The sequence below is a fragment of the Enhydra lutris genome, unplaced genomic scaffold, assembly GCF_002288905.1.
Source record: "Enhydra lutris kenyoni isolate GAN:26980312 unplaced genomic scaffold, ASM228890v2 scaffoldscaffold12, whole genome shotgun sequence".
Lineage (NCBI taxonomy): Eukaryota > Metazoa > Chordata > Mammalia > Carnivora > Mustelidae > Enhydra > Enhydra lutris.
In genome coordinates, this window is record NW_019154096.1 from 73,112,017 (window position 1) to 73,136,699 (window position 24,683).

The window sequence follows — 24,683 nt, forward strand, 5'->3', positions numbered from 1 at the left end:
TGTGTGTGTGTTTGTGTGTACATGCATGCTGGAGGTAGGTCAATAGAAGACATTCTTGGGGCGCCTGGGTGGCTCAGTTGGTGAAGTACCTGACTCTTGATTTCGGCTCAGGTCACGCTCTCAGGGTCGTGAGGTTGAGCCCCGAGTCTGGCTCTGAGCTCAGCCAGGATGCTGCTTGAGATTGTTTCCCCCACCACCCCACCCCCCGCTCCTCCTCCTGCTCACTCTCTTGCTCTCTAAAATAAACATATAAAATCTTTTTAAAAATTAAAAAATAAGATAAAACAATCATGCAAGAGTACTAAAAGCATTTGTTCAGAAATACAGGATTTTTTTTTAAAGATTTTATTTATTTATTTGACAGAGAGAGAGGGATCACAAGTAGGCAGAGGGGGAGGGGGAAGCAGGCCCCCTGCTGAGCAGAGAGCCAGAAGTGGGGCTCATCCCAGGACCCTGAGATCATGACCTGAGCCGAAGGCAGAGGCTTAACCATCTGAGACACCCAGGTGCCCCAGAAATACAGGTATTAAGATAAACAAAACAGAATATAATAATAGAATATATAATAGAAAATAAAAAAAGAGAAGGATTTATAGTAGTAGTTGCCTTGGACAAGAATCAAGACCGAGGGTATGGAACAGAGGCTACCATTTTTTTTTTTTTTCAAGTAGGTGCCATACTCAGCATGGAGCCCAACTCGGGGCTTAGAACTCATGATCCTGAGATCAAGACCTGAGCTGAGATCATGAATTGGACACTTAACCAACTAAGCCACGGAGATGCCCGTGGAGACTACTATTTTTAGTTGTAAGTAGGGCTATTAGACTTTTAAAACTACACCCATGACTTTTTAATTAAAAAATCAATGCCCATATCTCTTTCTTGGGTCTGCTGTGCTCTGGCACTTTCTCAATTTCCCTACCCAGGTCAGGATCATTTTCATCAACGCATGCAAGAACGGAGGCCAATTCACATCCCAGCTATAAATCCAAAGCAGGATTAAAAAACAAGGATTCCTTTTTATTTTTCTTTTAAGAGTTCACATTTTACTATGTGACTCCAGAGAGAAAGTCAGCGGAATTTTATATGAGTAAAACTGGAAAGCATTTTGCTTTTCACTTCCTATTGCCCGCCTTGTGTTCTAAATGTATTGCCAACTAACTGGTCTGTTGGCCGCACTGATGTTATTTTTTTAAATAGACTTTAAAGAAACATGGGAGATCAGAAAGTTATTTAAAAAGAAGAAAAATAGTGGCTTTCTGAAACTAAGCTATTAACTTTTAAAAATGCTTAGAAGCTTTGCGCAGTGGCATTATCGTAGCCAATGAGGTTTATCCGAGGCGTGATTATTGCTAATTAAAAATGCTTAGAAAAAAACACGGGCTTGACCACAGCCTCCACCTGGACGGAAGCTAGAACCGCGTGGAAGTCTCTCCCCCATCAAAGTCTCTCTTTCTAACAAAAAACTAGGAAACTTTCTACCAGGCATGAAAGATGGTGTCAAGGGAGAAAAATCCACACCACCCAGAAGAGGTAGACATTCCCAGGCCCAGCTGGAGTGTCTCTTGTGGCGGATGGTGACCTGGGAGCCACTGTGCCTTGTACTAACCACCTGCAGTTCTCTGTAGGAGTGAACTGGTGAATTCTGACTTCCAGGGGCCATGGTAAGGCACAAAGTGAGCACATACAACGTCCTTACTACTGAAGTAGCTCACCATATGGTCGTTATTTTCATCGCGACTGTTCTGTAATGAGACAGGACAGCTCTGGGCACTGACTGACACCCAGGTACGGCCCAGACTGCCATTTTGCCAGCACGGATGGAGGAGGCCAAGCCCAGGCAGGAGGACACGGACCCCGGCGAGTCGTGTCATTTTCTGTTTGAAAGTCTCCTTTCTCCCAGAGCAGAATCACCAAACATGGTTTGGAAATTTCTGCTAAGATGGCTGGACACCTACCAGAAATTCCAGAAAGACCAGAAGCTTCTGGGTTGAGGACTATAAGGGGAAAGCACTCATTTTCTGGACCTCAGCTATGGCTTGAGACCAAGGTTCAGAATGGACTTAATAAGACAGAATCCATGGGCTAGTTTCAGAGAGGCTCTCACATGACGTGTCAGACACAGATGCTCAGTGTGAGTGTGAGTGTGTGTGTGTGCTCGTCAGTGAAGAGGGGAGCAACGCCAGAAGAAGGCAGAACTTACTGTGGTCCATAGACGATGGATTCCCAGTGTGTTAATGTCTGTACCACTGAGTCACAGGAGCCAAATGCAAAAGCCGCCCTAACTCAGCTGCTAAGAGGCCACCGACGATCCCAACACAACACCCATCCTCCTTCTTCTGCTCTGCTCAGTTTGGCCATGAGCTCTAGCTTGGAAGGATTCGTCACACAGATAGTCAATAACTATCTTTACGCAAAAGAAACAAGCAAAAGGTAATAAGCCAGAGTTTTCCTCTCTGTTTCCACAACATCTGGCTGGCCGGGGTCACTGCTGCCAACCTCCATCCCACCTTCTGATGATGATGTCCAGTCTACCCCTGTCTCCCAGGCACCACACAGCAGCCTCGGTTTTTCCAAGCTAACTTCAGCCTCCGTTCAGAGCAGTGCCCTTCACGCACTTGAACACAGGATGGGACGTGCTGATGCCGGTGTTTGTATCAAGACCGTTGTCAGTTTACGTTGTGTTCTGGTTCCATGCTGCTTGGGTTTCGTGAAGTTTGCCCATACAAGCTCCAATATTTCTAGTGCACTGTCTCTGCCGCAGAAAAGGCTCTCTGGAGGAGGGGGGCTCCACAGTTTTCCTTACAGCCCTCAAGCGTATCTCGTGTAGACATCTCCTGGGATGCCCTCTTTCTAGTGCAGCTTCACCTGGTTCCAGGAACCAGGATCATCGGGTATAATCAGGAACACCTACTGGCTGGGAACTATGTGCCAGCCACAGTCCTAACTCTGTGACTCGTTTTATTCCATTTAATCAACACTGTGGGGTCAGTACTGTCATTGTTCCCATTTTGCAGAAGGAAACAAAAGCAATGAAGTCCAGTCACTCACTCAGGATCACACCCAGGATGAACAGTTCACTGCTGTCCCACGCACAGAAGGCGGCACCTGGTGGGATGATTGCCTCCTCAGGGAGATGGTGCTACTGGTCATAGAAAGTTCAAGAAGCTTTCCTAGTTCACTCCGAGGTGGAATGAGACCCCAAACCCAGGTATCCTGGTGTTTTTTAATCTGCCCCAAATAGCTAAAGAAGGAGAAGAGCAATGAAAACATATTAAAAGCAATAAATTAGGTAGTGGGGTTTTAGGAACATTTACCATGCAGAGGTAAACAGTAAGCAAGGTAACAAGTCAGCTGAAATCGGAAGGAGCAGAGGGAGAGGGGAGGATACAAAGGAGAATTACACAGTTTAATCATTCGTTCATAATAGGGTTTCATCAGTAGAGTCCGATGAAATACTGCATTAGGGGAATTACAGAAATTTGCAGTTAGGAAAAGAACCACAAGAACAACATTACAGACCTTCCAAATCATCAGAGGAAGCACAGCTCTATGGATATGCACAAGAAACACACAGAGTGAGTCAGTAACGATGAAACAGAAGTAGGGGCGCATGGGTATCAGCAAACGCAAACACAGAGAAAGCCAAGATGGCAATTGTAAAGGCTGCATGCTGAATTCGGGAAGCAGAGAAGCATTAAGGCCAAGAATGGCACTACATGATTCCAAAGGATAGAGCTCACAATAAGGCTTTAAGCAATTATGAATCTCTATGCACTAAAACGGCACCAACATTAATGGCACAAATTACAGGAGACACAGGACAAAGAAAGGCAGTCTCCTTTAGCCATGATGGATCAGCACGAAGGAGATTAAACCCCATAATTAATAAGGTAAATCTAATGGCATACATGTGTTCTGTTGTCCAAAAGCAAACATAGTCTTTCTATTTTAGATCTCAGAAGAAACTTCCCAAATACCACGAAATTAGAAAGTAGAGACAATGTTCTCTGATACAGTGAGCCCTGTATGAAATTAAAACTCCAAAACACTCTTGCCCCAGAAAATGTAAATCAGTCTCCTAAACTATGTTCGATCCAAGAGAAAACCCAAACTGAAACTTAAGGGCATCTAAAAAACAGCACTAATAAAACATCACACATCGGCACCACCAGGACAGAGGGAAGCAGCACTTAGCAGAGGCTTCTCGGTCTTACAAACAGACATCACTAAATAAGAGGGAGAAAAATACAGGAATGAGTGAAGAGTCCAACTCAGAAAGTTAGTGGAATAATTAATCTAAACAAAGCAAAAGGAAAGAATCGATCTAAAGAAATTAATGAATTCAAAAACAGAAAAATAGCAGAACTAATAAATAATTCCAAGGAATGCTGTTCTTAAAAGACGAAGGGAAAGGGGTGCCTGGGTGGTTCAGTCGGCTGAGCCTCCAACTTATGGCTTCTGCTCAGGTCGTGACCTATGGTCATGAGATTGAGCCTCTCATGGGACTCCATGCTACAAGGGGAGTCTGCTTGAAGATTCTCTCCCTCTGCCCCTCCTCCCACTCATGTGTGCTCTTTTTCTAAAATAAATGTCCTTTTATAAAAGGGGGGCGCCTGGGTGGCTCAGTCGGTTAAGCTGTTAAGTGTCTGCCTTCAACTCAGGTCATGATCTTGGGGTTCTGGGATCAAGCTCCACACGGGCTCCCTGCTCAGTAGGGAGCCTGCTTCTCCCTCTCCCTCTGCTGCTCCCCCTGCATGTGTGCTTTCTCTCTCTCTCTCGTGCATGCGGTCAAATAAATAAATAAAATCTTTTAAAAAATTAATTAAAAATAAATAAATATAAGAGGGGAAAATGGTAAGATAGACAATGCATTAGATATTCTAGGGAGGTGAAACAAGGAAATGTACAAATACTTCAAAATCATGAGAAAATAATCATTGACCAGAAGAAATGAACCCTTAATTGCTGAATCAAATATGAATATATTTCAAAACACAAATTGTGCAAGACAATAGAATTTATCAAAACCGACTAAAGCGGGGCGCCTGGGTGGCTCAGTGGGTTAAGCCTCTGCCTTCGGCTCAGGTCATGATCTCAGGGTCCTGGGATCGAGCCCTGCATCGGGCTCTCTGCTCAGCGGGGAGCCTGCTTCCTCCCCTCTCTCTCTGCCTGCCTCTCTGCCTACTTATGATCTTTCTCTCTGTCTAATAAATAAATAAAATCTTTAAAAAAAAAATGTATTCTTTAAAAAAAAAAAAAAAAAACGACTAAAGAGACAGAAAATCTAAACCTGAGCCCCAGAGCCAAAGCAGTTAAAGAGCTCCCCTGCCCCACCCCCACCCCGCTGAAAGCTCGGGGCTCGACGTACTCAAAGCACAGAAAAGCAAGATCTTCCGTCCCTCACTTGGAGGATCCCGTACTGAAAATCAACAGATTGCTCAAAGAAAGGAAACTATAACTTAATGTCACATACGAATATTGATGCAAAACTCCTAAATAAAATATTAGCAAATAATACCATGCTCATGTGCTCAAAAGAGAGGAAATTCTTCGGTGTAAATCTGACAAGACATGTACTGGATTTGTATACTCAAAACCCTAAAACACTGGCGGGGGAGCCCAAAGAAGTCTAAATAAATGAGAAACCATTCCCTCTTTGTGGACTAGCAGAGGCAGGATGGTGAAGCTGTCAATTCTCCCTCAGTTGATAGACAGGTTTAATGCAATTCCTGTTAAATCCAAAGATTTTTTATAGATATAAACGATATTATTCTAAAATTAATATAGGAAGGCAAAGGAACTAGAATCGCTAAAACAATTCTGAAAAGGAATGAAGTGAGAGAAATCCATCTACCGTGTTCTAAGACATTACACAGCTACACTAATAAAGACAAGGCGGTACAGAGGGAGGGACAGACACACAGATATGAGGAACAGACACACAGATCTGTGGAACAGAGCAGGGAACCCAGAAATAAACCCACACAAGTAGGGCCAACTTTTTCTTTTTTTAAAGATTTTATGTTTATCTCTATGCCCAACCGCGTAGATCAAGAATCCCACAACCAGGAGATCAAGAATTGCATGTTTTACTGCCTGAGCCTGCTTGGGTACCCCTTGGCCAACTGACAAGATGCAAAATTAATTTTATGGTGGAGAGATAGTCTGTCCAACTTTGGTGAGGAAGTAAATATATTGTATATCTATACACAATTATATAGCATTAGGTTTAATGAGATACATCATTAAATCCCATTATATAGAAATCAACTCAAAATGGATCATACATTTAAATGTAAAACATAAACCTATAAAACCTTAGAAGATAATACACCAGAAAGTCTTTGGGATCTAGAGCTTAGTAAGGAGTTCTTAGACCTGACCCCGAAAACACAACCCATAAAGGAAGAAAAAAATCAACAAAGCAGACTTGATTTAAATTAAAACCTTTTTCTCTGAGAGGTTAACATGTGAAGTCAGTGTGTTTTTTTTTTTCTTATTAAAAAATAAGCCACAGACTGGGAGAAAATATTTCTAAACCATAAATCTGACAAGAGACATATCTAGAATTTGTAAACCCCATGACAGACAGGAATTCAGAATATCAAACAGGAGGCCCTTCATTTAGAGTCTCAGTCCCCAGGGACTGCTGTAACCAAACACCACAGATTGGGTGGGTCATAAAAGCAACTCATTTCTCACAGTTCTGGAGGCTGGGAAGTCCAAGACGGTCACAGGGTGCCAGGCGGTCACAGACTATCCTCGCAACCTCCCATGGCAGAAGGCATGAGGGAGCTTGATGGGGCCTCTTTTTTTTTTTTTAATTTATTTATTTGGAGAGAGAGAGAGAGAGAGATCACAAGTAGGCAGGGAGGCAGGCAGAGAGAGAGGGGGAAGCAGGCTCCCCGCTGAGCAGAGAGCCCGATGCGGGACTCAATCCCAGGACCCTGAGATCATGACCCGGGCCGAAGGCAGAGGCTTAAGCCACTGAGCCACCCAGGCGCCCCTGGGGCCTCTTTTATAATCCCAATCATGGGGGGCTGCAATCTCATGACCTAATCGCTTCCCAAGGGCTCTATCCACAAACACTACCACATCAGGTATTAGGATTTAACATATAAACTTTGAGAGGACGTTAACCTTCAGGCCATAGCAGTTAGAGAAAATATGGGGAAAAAAATAATGTCGGGACATCCTAGTGGCCATTGGAGAATGACTTTGACCTATCACAGCTATGCGAACACACGTTCCAAAATACAGTGGTTCAAAGATTTCAATGTAGAAGTTGAAATCATAAAAGTGCTTGAAGAAAATGTGGAGGAAACTATTTACATCCTCAGAAGGGACAATGTCTTTCCAGCTACAACACAGTCCTTCAGAGACTGATTATATTAGCCATGTAAAAATTCAAAGTTTTTGTACAGCAAAAGGCAAAGTGACAAGAAAGGGAATAACTGGGGAAAACAAGAGTAGCTCAAATCACAAAGAAGTAATTTTGGGTGGACATGGTAAGATCCAAGGCGCCCAGTGGGGTTCTATTACAGTGGAATTTCATGCCACTTGGTCTTGTTCGTCAGATTCTTCTCTCCTTCCACCTCACAGGAGAGAATCTCCCCATATCCTCGCCAACAGCCACCATCCGGCAAATACCACCGGCTATGGCAAATGAACAAAGTCCGTCAACTAAAAGGACCACGAATAAGCCACAAGCCCAGCGTAAGCAGCACCGGTGTTGTCCACTTTCTCGTACATGCAGGGAAAGCACTATTCAATCCCTTTTCAGTCAGAGAAGGAAGGGCCCTACAATCTCTCCCAGCGTTTAGGCCAATTTTCTGTTGGAACCATGAGGAGGATGGCAGCTGCCTCTTCCTGTCCATCACCTCCTTGCTGTGGCCAAGCCATCCATACTGGCAAGACCACTGCTCTCCAGAAGTCTAAACTTGCCTTTTGTAGCATCTTGAAACAACATGGGGGGTGGGCTGCCTTTTGTCTACAATAGGCATGGTACCCCAGCACTCAAGAACACAAAATGCATCCTCCTTATTCTCTCCCTCCGTGCTGCCTCCTCTCTCTGCTGGAATCAGTCACGCAGTTAAATGGGTCTGCTATATTCTTGGTACGGACAAACGTTGGGCACTGAAAACTCAGCCCATTGATTTATTAGATTTTTCACTTTGGACCAGTTACCATGGCCTTTTGAAAATGCAGACCATAGGAGGGAATGTTATAAACTTAGAAATATTATCCAGTTTCCATTACCTCCAGTAAAAAATGCCTACCAGGGAAAGAGGGGAAAAAATACCACTTTCGGGGCCAAGTCCAATAAATTTGGGTAAAAGATGAGGCAGCTCCTAGTTAAGAAGCTACACTGCAGAGAACTTAAAGTAAAAAGAAGATACTTAAAGCCCTTTAAATCTGGAAGAATCACTCAAGAGACCAGGACAAAAGGAACCAAAGAAATGGCTCACAAGAATCCTAAAAAATAGAAGAGAATTGGCCCCGATTCCATTCAGCTAAAACGTGTGTCAAGCATGGAGCTACCTGGCAGGCCCTGGCTGCAGCTGGATGTCTCTGGCATGGCATGACCTTGCATCACAGAGCAACGCTGTGGGACAGCCAGGCCACAGGAGGACTTTTGAGAAACTTCTGCCTTTGTGGGTGCTATGAGTTTCTAATGGATGCCATAAAATCACTTTAGACTTTGTGGTTTAAATGGTGCACATGTATGATCTTACAGTTCTGGAGATGAGAGTTCCCGAAATCAAGGTGTCAGTAGTGCTATGCATCTTCTGGAAGCTTCTAGAGGCTTCCCACATTCCCTGCTCAGGGCCCCTTCCTCCAGCCCCAAAGCCAGCAATGGCTGCCATCCCATCAACTGTCCTTATGCGCTGCCCCCCTCCACTTTTAAGAACCCTGTGTCTACCCTGAGTCCACCCAGACAACCCAGGGTCATCTCACTATTTTTAGGTCAGCTGATTAATGATCTTAATTCCATGTGCAACCTGGAGGCCCTCTGCCATGAAACCTAGCCCGTTCACAGATTCTTGGGACTAGGACGTAAACACCTGGGCACTGACCACTGTTATTCAGAGCACAGAGCACTTCCCCTCTAAAAAAATTTTTTTGAAGCATTTTTTTGACCACATGAGTATAAAGATGACTATATGGATATTATCTATTAAAACCTTTCCTACCATAAAAGCTCATTTATTTTATTCAGGTTGTCAAAGAGGTTAAACATAGTCACGAGCCTAAAGGTCACAAGGCCCCTGGCACCCTGCCTGCTGGGTCCACTGGGTAAGTGGGCCCAGGGTGCAGCCAGAAATGCTCTTCGGCCCAGATTCTGCAACTTCGGCCCCAGATTCTGCAAGCAGAAGCCCACATGAGTCCACTTGCAGGGCTGAGGCCTCAAGGCAGAGGAGAAAATTGTGAGCAAAAGTGGGGGGCAAGGTGGGGGCAGAGAAAGCCCATGTACATTCACTCTGAGGCAGAGAAAGAGAACCAAGTTACTTGTGTTCTCCAAACCTCCGTTTCTTCCACACAGTGGGGACAAGAAAGGGCTCTTCCCGGCAGAGTTACCAAGAGCACCTTGTACGGTCAGGCACAGTGCTCAGCCCCCTGAAAGAGGGAAATCAATGTGATTTAATTTACAGAAATTTCTGCTGGCCAAATTCATGCCAGCAAAATACAGACGTGTCACAGCAACGTTTTCACAAAACGTCAGGCTCTACCTCTTCACTGCAATGGGACTGACCCAGTGCTAGTCTTTCCTGGGTGCCCTCTGGGGGCAAAGGGGCACTAGAGTTTCAAGCTGTGAATGGCTAGGGGAGGGGGCGTTGTGGGAGAGGGAGGGTGAGGCCACTTTGAAAATCTCAGCAGCCATGGTTCACACGGAGTCTCTGCTGTGTCCCAAATGGGTCACGGCTTCCATCTGTGTCAACGCATTGGGAGAGGGAGTCGTCACTTCTCCCTACACACCAGGAAACAGAGGCTGGGAAGGGCTGGGAGTCCACCCAGACCACCCACCTAATGTGGACTGGTGGCGGCTGCCCCCCCGGGTTAGGACTTGAAGACCACACAGAGGGAACAAGGGCCACCAGAAAGGGAAGAGGACATGGTCCGAGGGCCCGAAGAGGGCTGGCTGGGGAGAAGTAGGGGTTGGCACAGGGGCTGGTGCATGAGCAGGACCGTCCACCAAAGTCCCAAAGAAATACCAAGAGAGAGATGAGCGGCCACAGGGCGCTCACTGGGTGCCAAGGACTGTCCTAACTGCCTGTGCGCGAGCTCATTCAGTGCCCTCGGCCGTCCTCTATGGCAGGTACTCTTGTTGTCATTTTAGAGATAAAGAAACTGAGGCAGAGAAAGGCTCAGAAACACAGCCAGGGCCACGCCAACAAGGAAGTCTGAAATCCCCGACTCACCCTGGAATCTGTGCTCCTGGCTGTCCTCTCACACCAGCCGAGGACCTGGTCATCGGAGAGGGAAGGACAGTGAGGGCATGGGAGAGCTGCACCCCCAGAGGCTGTGACAAGTTCCCTCTCCATGGTCTGTGCCCTAAAGAGCCCCCCTATTCTGGGTGCATTCTGGGCAGGGGGCGGCTTTCCGGCCGCTGGATAGGAAAGAGTTGGGACATGATCTGAACAGTTTTGAATGATGCAGGCGGGGAGGGGGGCCGTCACTGAGACTTTCCCCCTGGAGGGCGATATCCAGCACTGGGGGGGGGGTTCAATGGCAAACAAGAGCTAGGTCCTTCCTGCTGCCTAGGAGTGAGATCAGTGCAAGTACCAACAAATATATAGGTCATCAAATAAAGCCAAGTGAGGATCCAGAGCAGCTAAGAGTGGGTTTCACAAGAATGGTCAGAAAAAAGCCTCTGAATGCAAGAGAGTGGAGCCTTCAGACAGAATGGCAAGTGCAAAGGCCCTGAGGCAGGAGTACACTTGTTTTACCTGTGGAACAAAGAGGAGGCTCCTGATAGGGGTGCAGTGAGCAAATGGAATGGGTCAGAGAGTGGGAGCCAATCCACAAAGGCTACGTGGGTCCAGGGGTGGAAACACGATGGGAGCTACGCAGGGGAGGGGCCTCGCTGTAGGCAGAGCTCCCCGCACCAGGAAATAGATGAGAGAAAAAATGGGGTGTACCCAGCAACCTTCTGGAGGGGTTCCCGGGGAGGCGCAGCCAGGGAACGAGAACCTTTGAATCACGCAGGGAGAAAGTTCCATCCCCAGGAAGGAGCTCTGGGTTGTTTCCACTTGATTTTGCTTTCTGAGAGCTTCTTTCTTAGTCACTGGCGCCCAGGAAACCAAGTAGGAGCCACGCAGGCATAAGTGAGAGTTTCATTTAATTTCAAACAAACAAGTCTCCCTGCACTGTGGAAACAACATGGAGAATGGATCGCATGCCTGGCCTTCTACTTGAACTTGCAGAGGTTTTCATGAAAACCCCTCCATTTCTTGCCAAACTCAGCAAGTCAAAGACTGTCAGTTTTCAAAGCAGTTAGAAAGGAGTTTGGAAGCTTCTGTCTTCCCAGCTGTCCCCCCCCCACCCCGCCCAAGGTGGTAAACATCTCCCGTTGCCAGTAAGTGAGGACACACAGCACTGCGTGTTCTGAAAACACACACACTCAGCAGGGGACGAGTGACGATGGGCCAGCCGGCCTCCCTGCACACTCTGCTCCAGGGACCGCTGGGCATCCCCTGAGCTCTTGGCACGAGCCCCGGCGCCCCTTCCCTCTGCCCCCGGGGGGCTGCCGCTATGCATTCTGGGATGTGCAGGGGGTGGGGGGGGTGTCAGTGATAGAGCCATGAAGGCACAAAACCAGATGAACTTAAGAGAAAGGGAGGGCCCGGGGGAACACTCCTCACTGGGGAACCGGAGCTCCAGTCGTCGGGCGGAACGTCAGGCCAAGCAGGTGCTAGGAAGGTCCCGTCCAGCCCCATCTCTGGAGGAACACCCTCTAGCAGTGGCTCTATTTGCCTCGCCTCTTCTTACCACAGTCTCCCTCCTTACCAGACCCCACTGTCTCTTCAGCCGCCCTCTCCTCACCCCTCTGGAGTTGGGGTCCAGCGTGTCCTGCAGATGCTCCCAACAGGGACAGCGCAGAAGGCCAACCCTGCAGCCTCAAGATTTCCAGACGTCTGCTCCTCTCTGCCTCTCTGCTCACATCCCCCATCCCGGAACCCCAGATCATCACCTCTACTGGCCCTGTGAAGTCTTCAGATGACCCCTGTCCTCCCCGCCAAGCTTGTGTCACTTCTAAAGCTGCATCATCTCCCCCAGTGGCTCCTTGAACTTGCCCTTCACTTCCAAGGAATCAGCCTCTGCCTCTGATTCCTCTCCCACCAGCCCTGGAGCTGAACCTCACACCCTTCCTTCCAAATGTGCTCTGTGCCCTACCGGGTTCCAAAATGCCCTTGTCCTGGGACCTCCTCCAGGGAAATGGCCGCCGACTCTACCGCCCCCTAGTGGAGAGAGTGCCAGCAGTGCCAAGGGGACCATCACAATTCCCTGAGCTCCGGACACCCGCTGAGCGCTCTGCAGCTCTCCCTGTCCTCTTGCTCTAAGGTGTCCACCCCCTGCACTGGCCACACGCACTGTCTGCAGAGGACCCCGCCTCCTGCTTCAGCAAGAATGTAAAATCAAGACCCTGGTGCGAAGGCTGTGAATCCCCCTCTGGGATTCTCCCCAACCTTCAGCATCTCAAGGGACAAGGAGACCCTCCTCCTTTCCAGGGTAAGCTGCTCCACCAGTGTCAGTCCCACTCCTCCCAGCCACCCCGGAGCCCCTCAGCGATCTGCCCTGTCGGCCACCAGCCCCTCCTGTGAACACAGCTGTCTCCAGGGCAGAAGGGGGAGACAAGCTTTTCCTTCACTGTCAGAACTGTGTACGGGGAGGCCCACTCTCAGAACCTTGGCTAGAACATTCCATGGACAAATAGAAAGCCAGGTCCTCCATCCTTGTGTCCTCGGTCACAAGCCTGGCTCACAGCCGGGGCCCCACTCATCTGGCTCTAATGAGCCTGACTGCTTTTTAAAAATGCAGCCAGCCAGCCAAAGCCTCCTTGTCCTCACCTCACAAACTCATCAGCCAAACTGCTACCTCACATTTACAGACTCTCAGGAGACTGAGGATCGTTTTGTTTATTAAACAATTAAAATTTAAAACATTTGGTTATTTTTTAATCGCCTGTCTCTTGCCCACATCATTACAGCATTACTTACCACCAGCAGAATAATTAACTTTTCAATCATCACACTGGTTATAACTGTAACACCCATATGTCTAATATACTTCCTGAAATTAAGGAAATTAAAGATTGGCTTTTATTAGTAAACTAACATTTCACTAAATTACAGTGCAGTGGAGAAGGATAATTTCTCCTGGTGAAAAATACGTATTATTCAGTATCATGAAAATAATTGGACTTTATTACTTTCAAATAGAAAAATTATTAAAACTAGAATTATAGTTTGTCGTCGACTGGATTATGAACTAGTCACAGGCCTGGGCTAAGCCTTGTGACCTGTCGTATGGTCCTTCATGCCTATATCCCAAATCTGGTAACAGGTCTATCCCCATCCATCACTGACAGGCACTTTGCAAATGTAAGCGCGTCTGTTAACATACTAGATGCTTCCACCAGACTGAAAGCTTCCTGCAGGCAGGCCCCTCCTTGCTCGCCTCGTATCCCTGGTGCTGAGAGGGCTCAGTGACAGGTGAATAAATCCATAAACACACAGAGAGAAGGTCAGAAACAAGTAAGATTATGGACGTTCACTTAAAAATACCAGCTATGAAAGTCCTAGAGATGGAAAGTAGTAATAACATCCTTAAATATACATGCATTGTAACTCCAAAGTGCTCCCGAATGCTAACAACCAGACAGAAACCTTTCTAAACAGCAATATCCATCTGGCCCTGACCTCAAAAGGCCGACAACCCCTTGCCTTCTGTTCCTAAAGCATTCCCAGCCAAAATGCAACCCTCTGACATGAGGGTAGGTTCTGCCTGTTTCACTAGAAAAATCAAGCTCTAATTCCTGCCCTGCCTTTGCTTGTCTTGGTTCGAATGCCACATTTTTCCATTTAACCAGCAGGATTCAGAAAGCAGCCACAGGACTTTGGAGGAGCTGGCCGGGTTGTAACCTGCATGGAGGGCCCGCAGGCTGTCCAGTGTGCTTGTCTCCAGAGCCACCTGGACGAAGGCACCCTCCAGAGCTGCTCTGCTGAGGGGGGAAGGGAGGGCCAGGCAGGCAAAGCTCCCCTCCACCCCCCAGAGTCACACAGCCTCACCTCCCTGTATCCTCCAAAGGTTACTGTGGCTAAATATAAAGCTTCCAAGGCATTGTTTTAAATAAACCCAAAGAGAGGCAGAAGGAAGAAACTAACATTTACTGAGCACTTACTATATGCTGGGTAATTTTAAAACATTATAACATTTGACTTCTACCACATCTTGACCCCGTAGAGAACAGTTCTCTTATTTCAGCAAACTGAGGTTCCAAGAAGGGAAGTCTCATAACCAGCAAGAGTCAAGAGCCATGATGTGACTCCAAAGGTACTCTGTGGTCCGTGCCGTTCATCACCAGAAACCGTCACTCCTCAATCTTCCACGGCCCCTCTCCTCCCCGACTCCCGGTGCAAGCTTGCGCTCAGTCACTGACACTCACAGATTAATGAGCTCATTACCATTCTGTGTGAACGAACCTTTGTCCATTTGTTACTTCCTAACAATATTCGTTCATTAAAAAATCATTACTTGAGCTTCTTAATAGATGCGTGGTACAGGGCATGGCAACCAGGCATTACCTCTATCATAGAGGTACTCCCAGACCAGCAGGGAGAAAATACAGAAGCCAGTAAAAAGGAATATTAAAAATGGTACCATAGACGTCTGTCCTGGGAACAGCATGGGGACCAAGGTCATGGGGAGAGGGAAAGAGAGACACCTGCTGCCTTCTTCACTGTCAGTATTTAATGGTTCCTGCGGCTGACATGTTTTCTGGTCATTGGGACAGATCCCAATGCTTCTAGCATTATTCATGCCTCTGGGGAAAAAAAAGGTTCAGATACCAAAATCCTTGTCCTATTCCTTCTTCAGTTCTTGGGAGACAGTCCTATTCCAGGAGGTAAGACAAACTGAAACTCATCAAATTTCTTTCCATTGTCCTCCAAGGATAATTTGACTTGAAATACATTTAGGAAAAAAAACAATCAATCTGACTCTTAAAAGCAATTCTGTCCCTTGCCTTCTAAGATGTTCCCATCCTAGGCTAAGTCAAAGAAAGATACTGTTTTACTGCAATTTCTTGTTCACCTAAAATGCTCTTGTGTTCTAGATGAAATGGAATATGAGTATTATTCCTACCCTGCCAGGTCTTTCTAATCCAATAATAACTCGACTACTGGCTATCTAATGACTGTGGTTAGACGGATTAATATCCAAGCATTAAGGTAAAATCCCTCCATTCCTCCCTATGGATAATCTCAGATCAGGCTTTCTGTCCAAGTTTCCCTTCCCCTTGAGAAAGTCAACATTTTCTTCCCCCAAATTCTTGCCTTTCAGAACCTAAACAGTGAAAACCCTTGTCACGGGAATAAGCTGATTAGAGCCCAATGCACACAGCGGAGCAAAAATCATCATGACGAGGAATACACGGGCTGCTAAAAAGCAAAGTGACAAAAAAAAGCGCTACACACAACAGCATAAATGCATAGCCAAATGTTGTCAAAACGCACAAATCATCCCAGCTCCGGAAATGTATTTGAAGGACATAATTCAAAGGAAGAAAAAAGTGTGAAAATGCTTCCTTACAAAATGACACGAGATTCAAGAAAACAGAGAAGGTGGCAGAGCTACGGCTGGGTCAATCGCAGGCTATGAAAAACGATCGTTAGGAAGCCTCAGCAACCGCATGGAAAATGCTTTGATATGTTCTTAAGGTAAAATAACATGATTGCCTATGTAATAGGATTACAAATAAGTCCCCCCAAAAAACTACGTTTGCCTAAGGACAGTGGAATCCTGGGTAATGTTTTTAAATGTTGCTAGATGTTATAATATTGTCTTTATGATAAAAAAGCTCAGAGGAAAATGGGCGATGAGTCACTGCCTGACAGTTGTCACTATGTAAGAAAGTCCCTGTAGAGTAACAATGGCAAGCAGTTAAATGTGAGCACAGATGTCAGGTTCCTCTCCTTTATCCTGGTTTAGTTAATGTTGACCTTTCCAGGAATTAAAAATTAATCAAATCAACAAATTACAGACAGATTTTGCATGACTGCCAAGAGGTAATGAGCAAATACTGAAATGACATTCGAGAGTGTAGCACAGACAGGAAGGTGAGGCGGGCAGGGCAGGAGGGGTCTTAGCTAACGGGGCCAGTGTCCTGATGTCAGCGTGGGAGGCACTTGTGCCCTTGGCTTCTCAGTTGTCATCAGATGTTAGAGGAACTGGAAAATTCCTGCTGAAGTTCAGAAAGCACCCAAGGTCCTGTGGACCCTTCTAGGCCTTGCCTAGCACCCTGTCTCCGCAGGCCTGCTGTCCACAAGGCTGGAGTCCCAGGACGACCCCACAGATGCAGCCCGGCTTCCGTCTCCACAACCAGCCCTGGGTTAAGGTGGGGAGACTGTATGGGGTTTTTTTTGTGCGTATTGTTTTAGCACAGATAATTTGTCATTAGTGTAGTAAAGATGTGCAACATAAAATGTATTGTTCCGGCCATTTTTTTGTTTTAAAGATTTTTTATTTATTTATTTGACAGATAGAGGTCACAGGTAGGCAGCGAGGCAGGCAGAGAGAGAGAGAGGAGGAAGCGGGTTCCCCGCTGAGCAGGGAGCCCGATGCGGGGCTCGATCCCAGGACCCTGGGATCATGACCTGAGCCGAAGGCAGAGGCTTTAACCCACTGAGCCACCCAGGCGCCCCTGTTCCGGCCATTTTTAACTGTATAATTTAGAGGCATTCAGTGCATTCACACCTTTGTGCAACCATCACTTCCATCTCCCTCCAGAACTTTCCATCACCTCGAACTGAAACTCAGCACCCATTCAACAAATACCCCCCTGCTCCCCCTCCCCCAGGCCTCTCACATAAGTGGGACCACACAGTGTTTGTCCCTTTGTGACTGTTCATTCCACTTAGCATAATGTCCTCAAGGCTCATCCATGGAATAGCACGTGTCACAATGCCCTCCCCTCCGAAGGCTGAATAATATTCTGTTGTATGCATCTACCACAGGATGGGCAGCCTACCGCTCTTAGGAATACTATTGGGTCCTCTGGTTATTGACCCTGGGCCCAAGGTCAGTTCTGAGAAATGGGCTCCATCTTGTTCTCAGGCCTCACACTGGCTCACCCTTCTACTACTTCCCTAGTAGTCCTTTATTGGGGAATGTCTCTAGGCTTCCAGTCCTCAGATTCTAAAGGATCATACTGTCTCCTCCAGGCTTGTCTGGAGTTCCCACCTCGGGCTGTGTTCGGTCTACCAGTCCGGGTACCAGTAACGCACCACAGATCCAAGATGGCAGCCACCTGCCTAAACTGCATTGTTTTAACGACACCTGTATCTACCCAGCCCAACCTGTCAGGTGGATCCTTCTCTCTACTCTCGTACAGGGGAAAACATCCTTTCAAGAGATGCTTGTGTCTACAGCAAGCTCAGCATCCTGTCCACATCCCAATTTTCTTCCTTCTACTGCTTCTCACCAGAACTTTTCTGTATCTTTCCTGTCTCTGTTCAAACCCTAGAACATGAGACCCAAGGCACGGAGGCTAGAAAAGCACAGGTCCACCCACACTTACAGCCAAAGTGAGTTCCTTCCTTGAGTGATGACACCAGTGAATCTGGTCAGACGTCTCGCGTCTACTTCAATCCACTGACGGAGGTCATTCCTTCCTGCACACCACGCCCCATCGTAGAAATCATTTTCATTAATACCTGCCTGGAAAGAAAGAGAGATGTTCTTCAGGAAGATCCAGAATCAATGAATACTTTCATGAGACTTGCAAGGTTTGGGGGAGGGGGTGGGTAGAAGAAAATGAGCAGGGGACAAAGAAAAAATCACTGTGCCTGAACACCTTATCCTAAATCATAAAATGGAGTGGCTTGTTATTAACAAGTTGGAAATGTTTCAATATGATATGTCCTCTTCTTGCCCAGTGCGGAAGATGAAATTTAATGAGCTCCCCTATTACTCATGCATCCAGAAGGCACAGACCGTCTCCTACATACCAGCCTACACATGCCAGGTGCTGGGGATACAAAGGTGAATCGTTCCCTTCCAGAACCTCACCATCCAGGCAGGAAGAAAGACATGAAAACGGATGAATTAGAGACACGATGCAGCCTGTGTTATTTCGGGAACCAGAGCAAATTGCTAGAGGAGCATTTAAAGGTAGGGGCTAACTTGACTGGGGAGGAGACCGGGCTAGAGGAGCTCTGAGCTGGGTGTTAAAGGGTAAGTCTATCTAGTGAATATTTACTTACTGCCTCATAAGTCACTTGATGTGTTGAGTCTGGGCTACTATTGCTACCAAAGATTCTTTTGATCTGACTTTACAAGGTATGTGACGTTTCTGTTCTAGAATTTTCCCTATATTATCACCATTTTAAGAGAGAATTTGAAGGAAGGAAGGAAGGAAAGGAAAAAAAGGGGGGGAGGATATTTGAATTAAGTGAAGCTTCCTAATTTACTAAGACCCTTTCTGCATGAATAGCTATTCTCACAGCTATTTCACAAATACAGAATCAGAGAAAAAGTCTAAGTGATATTTGAAAGACAGGCCAGCCCATCTTTTCTCCCTCTGAGCAGCCTTCAGCTCAAATTCTGGGGCAGCCTTACTTCTAATGGGCAACAGCGATGTGAAATTCACAGTCCACTACAGCAGACAAACAATGTGGCCAAGGGTTCCATGAGTGGTGTCCTACCATCTCTGTGCCAGCTAACATCAGCCTTGTATCAGGACCAAACCACAGTATGTGACTCCCACCCCCTCCTGGAACAATCTAGAAAGAGGGCAGATGTCAGAACACTCACATATCTTGGTCTTCTGAAAGCATTGCTATCTTAAGTGAAGGTGACTAGCAACATCCAATGGTCAACATTCTCCAGAAACTTGAGCTCTTAAGTACCAGCACCGTGGGGTCTCATGGCATCCCGCGATCACCTCTGTGATCAGGACGTGGGAGTGCTACCAGGCTCTGCCTTCTAGAACCATCATAGAAAGACTAAATCATGCAAGCGTATCTTACCAGTCCTCACCTGTGCTTTGGTGGGTTTTGTTCAAGTGAGGGTGACTCTCTGACATGCTGCCTCTCATGTCCCCAAGCTGCCCAGCCAACAAGAAGACACTGCCCTGGGCTGGAGGCTTTACTGGCACCATCCCCGCACATCCTCACCCACAGCAGGTCTCCTCCCAATGGCAGAGACCTGTAGCGCACAGCAATGCTTACAATATAGCCATCTAGCTTCTTCCGAGGAACCAGAACCATTAGTCTTTGTTGGGCTCCTCTTTTCACATCAACAGCCATGAGACTGGCGTTTACTTCATTTATTAAAGTTAACCTTCACCATGCCTCTATGATCTCACAGGTACTGGCCCGGGTAAGAGGAATGGTAAGGTGGAAAATGTGTTCAGTCCCGCCCTCTTGGTGCTCAGAATGGACAGACGGGCAAAAGTCCACACACACTGCTCGTGTTTTGGTCTCGGAACCTTAAAACCAACCACCGCATAAAGTGCTGGTTAAGAGCGTGTGCTCTGAAGTCCTCCTGCCTCGGTGTGAATCCCAGTCCTGCCACTTCCACCCTGTATAAAGTCAGGCAATTTGCCTAAACGCTCCGTGCCTCAGTTTCCCCATCTTCCAAAATGGCGGCAATGCTCTTTTCTCCCTTAGGGTATTGACAGTGCTTACAACAGGCCCCTGGCACACTGTGTGGGCTCAAAACCAAATTGAGTGCTGGATAAATGTTAGTTATCAGTATATTTAAAACAATGACTGTCTGGCAAATTATGAAAATATGGGTGCTTTATGAATTATCCCATATTCTACAAAATTGTAAGGAATTCCAATACTATTCCGGGCATTTGCTGCCACATTTTCTACAACTTCAAATATCCAGAACAGAGTTACAAAGTCTGAAGAAAGAGAAGATTCCTAGCCTAAAGCTCTCAACAGGAACCCATGTTGCCCCCCAGGGGGCAGGTGATGGTGTCTGCAGACATTTTTGGCTGTCCCAACTGGAAGATGTGTGTGCCACTGAAAACTGATGGACAGAGACCAGCGATGCTGCTAACCGTTTTTGCAACACACAGGACAATACCACGGCATCAGAAAGAAGTGCCTCGGGGCACCTGGGTGGCTCAGTCAGTTAGGCGTCAGCCTTTGGCTCAGGTCATGATTCTGGGATCCTGGGATCGAGCCCCCCATTGGGCTTCCTGCTCAGCAGGGAGCCTGCTTTTCCCTCTCCTTCTGTCCCTCCCCTCCACTTATGCACTCTCGCTCTCTCTCTCTTAAATCAAAAAAAGCTTTTTTAAAAAAATTTAAAAAGAAGAAGATGTGCCTCATCCAACATGTCAGCTGTGCCAAGACTGAGATTATCTGGTCGCATGCTAAGCAGAAAAGAACAGAGATGCCACACAGCCTGGGATTTTTACCCCGAGAGAATCACAGAATGTGGAGGAGGTACCCCCCTGCTATTCGACCACAGTCTACTTGACTCAGACTTGGAATTAAATCTTGGGCTTCTGGTTTTGCCAGCCTGGGTATTTTGCTTCTGCGGCCAATCTCAGCTCTTCCTGAGCACACCAGACATTCAATTAAATGCAGTTAGGTGTCAGGGGATTGGAAGGCCCTTTCCGAAGCTGACTCACAGGGAAGTGACAGCCACCTCTGCAAAATCAATTATGAATGTATAAAGCAAGCACCTGGAAGGATTCAGTGAAAGAGGAGGGGCCAGTCCCTGAGGTGCCACCAAATTTCAGCACAGCACAATCTGTGACATCAGTACGACGTCTGAGAGACCAAGAGAAGGGTACACTCATCCCTTTCTGTTCAAAAATGCAAGAAAGACTTCATAAATGTTGGAGAAATTTCTATCAGAAGCTGTTGTAATAAAAAGTGAGATTCCTTAGAGTATAAATTAGTCTTGAAAACACTACTAAGATGGAATGATACTTTGTACTATGGGGCTCAATAAATTAAGAATTAATGTAATTCTCTCTAGGTAATTAAGTCATATTCATCATTTCTTTACCTTAAAAAAAACAACAACAATGCATCTAACAGACTAAGTTTTGCTTAAGATAAATGTGGAAATCACTATATCCAAAACAAACAGAAAATCTGATACTATCCTTTTAAGATCAAATGGGATTTTTCTGAGCTGCCTGGGTGGCTCAGCTGGTTAAGTGACCGACTCTTGATTTTGGCTCAGTTTGAGATCTTGGGGTGGTGAGATCGAGCCCCAGTCAGGCTCTGTGCTGAGTATAAAGCCTGCTTAAGATTCTCTCTTCCTCTCCTTCTGCCCCTCCCCCAATCTCTCTCTCTCTAAAACAAAACAAAAAACAAATGGGATTTTTCTGTTTCAAGATGATAGAGTAAATGTTGATTTCTGTGCACTTTTCTCAAAAATTCCCTCCAAAGAAAACAAGATAAAGAAATACAACCTTGGTCTCTGACAAAATTAGAAAACATTTATAATCTCCAAATTACAATATATGAAGACAGAAATCAGATGGAGGAGTCCCGAATGACTCAGCAAGAGGAGAAGCAAGCCACCCAGGGCTTTCATTTAAAAAGCTCAGAAACTAGACTCCTAGGTAGCTGGAAAGGTGAGGCAGGGCTGAAAACAGATAACTGATTCAAAATATGTATAAAAAAACAGATTCCCACAGAGCTCTTTCTACAGATCTCCCCACCCCAAAGAAGACCTGAAATTCTTCTCTTTAAAAAACAAAAAAACAAGCAACCCCAGAGGCTCTAGATCTGGGGGCTCCAGACTCAGGAAGGAGGTGTGATATGATAGCTACAAATAGGGAACTTGGTCAGTGGGTAGCAGCGAATTGAAAAGTGAGACGCCCTGGCCCCCCTCCTCCTTCCAGCTCTAGGACAAAAGGCAGCCAGGCTTCCAACAAACAGAAATTAAATAAACTGAAAATGTAATGGGGAACAGAAGAAAATCTCAAAGAAATTATAATGACTATTCCTTGACAAAGAAGCTCTTGTTGGCATAAAACAAAAGAAGGATATTCTTAGAAAGGAAAAAGGAGCTCTTGCAATGTGAAAACTCCAGAAACAATGGGCAATCAAAGAAAAATAAGAAGAGCAGAGGAGGAAATTACAAAAAAAAAAAAAAAAAAAAAAAAAAAGACTACAAGCGAATAATGTCCCAGATCTGTAAGGTCAAAGTCTCCAAAACGCTAAGAATCCACTATGATAAATAAGACCCACACCCAGACATATCTTTTTAAAACTTCAAAACATCACACATAAAGAGAAGATTCTAGAAGCTTCCAAAGAGAGAACAAAAAGCAAATATGTAAATCCAAGCCAAAGGAATCAGCACGGTACCAAAATTCTTGGTAGCAACATCGGAAGCTCAAAGACTGAAGGCATAATGACTTCAAAATTCTGAAGGAAAAGACTTTTCAACCCATGAATTTTACACTCGGCCAAACTGTCCATTGCGATGGTAAAATGAAGACATTTCAGATTCACAGATCCTCAAAAAATTTCTCATGCACCAATTCCATAAAGCTGTAAAATGAACGCACTCCACAAAAATGAGGCAGAACACCAAAAAGGAGATATGAGATCCAGAAATCAAGGGTGCCAATATAGGAAAGAATTCCCAGAATGAGGGAGGAGATAGTCCCAGGAGAGCAACTGTATAAAACCCAGAAAGCAAGCCATTCACAACACAGCAGGTCAAGGGCTTCTGAAGGAATGTCTTACAGAAACATAAAAAACAATGGTGAAACTGAACATTGAGCAGGTTTGACCTTGTAGAAAATTGTATTTTTAAAAAACATTTCCCATACCCTGTAATAGGTCTGTGTCTCTAAAATAGCCTTTAATAACAAACAGCTCTAGGAAAACAAGAAGTTGTCAGGATACAGAGTGTGTCTCCCTTGGCTCAAACTGCACACTATTTCTTGGCTCGAGTATCAAGCACTATTGACACAGTCCTAATGAAAACCTTTAATGTAGATTTACCCAAAATTTGAGATACAATTTTACTGGAAGGATTAAAGAGGTTAAGGTGAAGAGATCATAAAAATGATCAACAAGGTACCTCCATGGAGGGGGGGGTACCTAAAAATGTTAGATGTGACATATGATTAGTAGAGTTAATCTCCCATATAAGTAAGGGCCATCATCTGGCCAGAATATCTCCTTCAGGAAACCTCTGTGATAGTCCTTTGATAAACCCATAGAACGGCCCAGGGACAAATCTGATCCTTCTGCAAATCAGCAGAGTATCGTGTCCCACTTCAGACCTCAGTCATCAGGATTGCTGGTTGAAAAGAAATATTCCTTGTTTTTGAAGCGATTGTTAAACCCCAAAATCAAAGTCTTAAATAGTTCCTTATGCTGGTCAGAAAAAAAAAAAAAAAAAAAAAAAAAAAAAAAAAAAACACCATGAAATTAAAAAAAAAAAAAAAAAAAAACAAAAAAAAACCAATAAACACCTAGAGCTTGAAATTTAAAATATTTTAAAGTAAACATTAAAAGTAAAAAGTAAACATTTAAAGTAAAATCTATATGTAAGTGGCTCAAATACTATAAGCCACTTGTTTAAAAAAAAAAACAAACTCACTTTGTTTCAGGTTCATATCTGCTGAGACCTGTGGTTGAATTCCCTCCATGATACCACCTAACTTTTCTTCCACTAACAACTGAGTGGTCAACTTAGCCCATTGACAAATGTTCTTTGCGGTCATGAGTCATCAGCTTTCCTCAGATATTGTATTTTTCCTGTTTCTTTTGTTGGTGCTTCATGTTTAACTACTGAGCTGTTTTCTTGGCTTTCAGGCCATGCCTCCTCTGAAATAATTATTTTTTATTGGAACTATAAGTGCTTTTTACTCTTTCTCTATGTACTCTTTTTGGGGGTTGTTTGTTTGTTTTTGGTTTTTCTGTGGTTGTCGCTTCAAGTTTTTATTTAAAATCCGGTTAGTTAACATACAGTGTGGTATTAGTAGCAGATGTAGAATTTGGTGATTCGATACTTCCCTAGGTCCCCCCACCCCTCCCCACCCCGTGCTCATCCCAAGTGCCCTCCTTAATCCCCATTGCCCATTTCATCCACACCCCCGTCCACCTCCCCTCCAGCAACCCTCAATTTGTTCTCTCTAGTTAAGAGTCTGTTTCCTGGTTTGCTCTCTCTTTCTTCCCCCATGTTTATCAGTTTCATTTCTTATCCTTTTTTAAAGGTGCATCTTTGTTTCAGTGGTTAATTTAGTAACTATATAACTTACCTAACATACCTTTGTGCTACGACCAAGCAATTGCACTACTGGGTATTTACTCCAAAGATACAGATGTAGTGAAAAGAAGGAACACATGCACCCCAATGTCCATAGCAGCAAGGTCCACAATAGCCAAACTGTGGAAGGAGCTGAGATGCCCTTCAGCAGACCAGTGGATGAAGACGATGTGCTTCACATATACAATGGAATA

At 45.5% G+C, this 24,683-nt stretch overlaps 1 protein-coding gene across 1 annotated transcript in view; it reads right to left on the reverse strand.

Annotated features, from left to right (window-relative positions):
- The window catches only part of LOC111145158 (carboxypeptidase X, M14 family member 2), a 126,951-nt gene that overhangs the window by 59,047 nt on the left and 43,221 nt on the right, over positions 1-24,683 (reverse strand). The window contains exon 4 of the mRNA XM_022499853.1: positions 17,804-17,943. Within this exon, the coding sequence (XP_022355561.1) occupies positions 17,804-17,943 (140 nt within the window). The remainder of the gene's footprint in view (positions 1-17,803; positions 17,944-24,683) is intronic.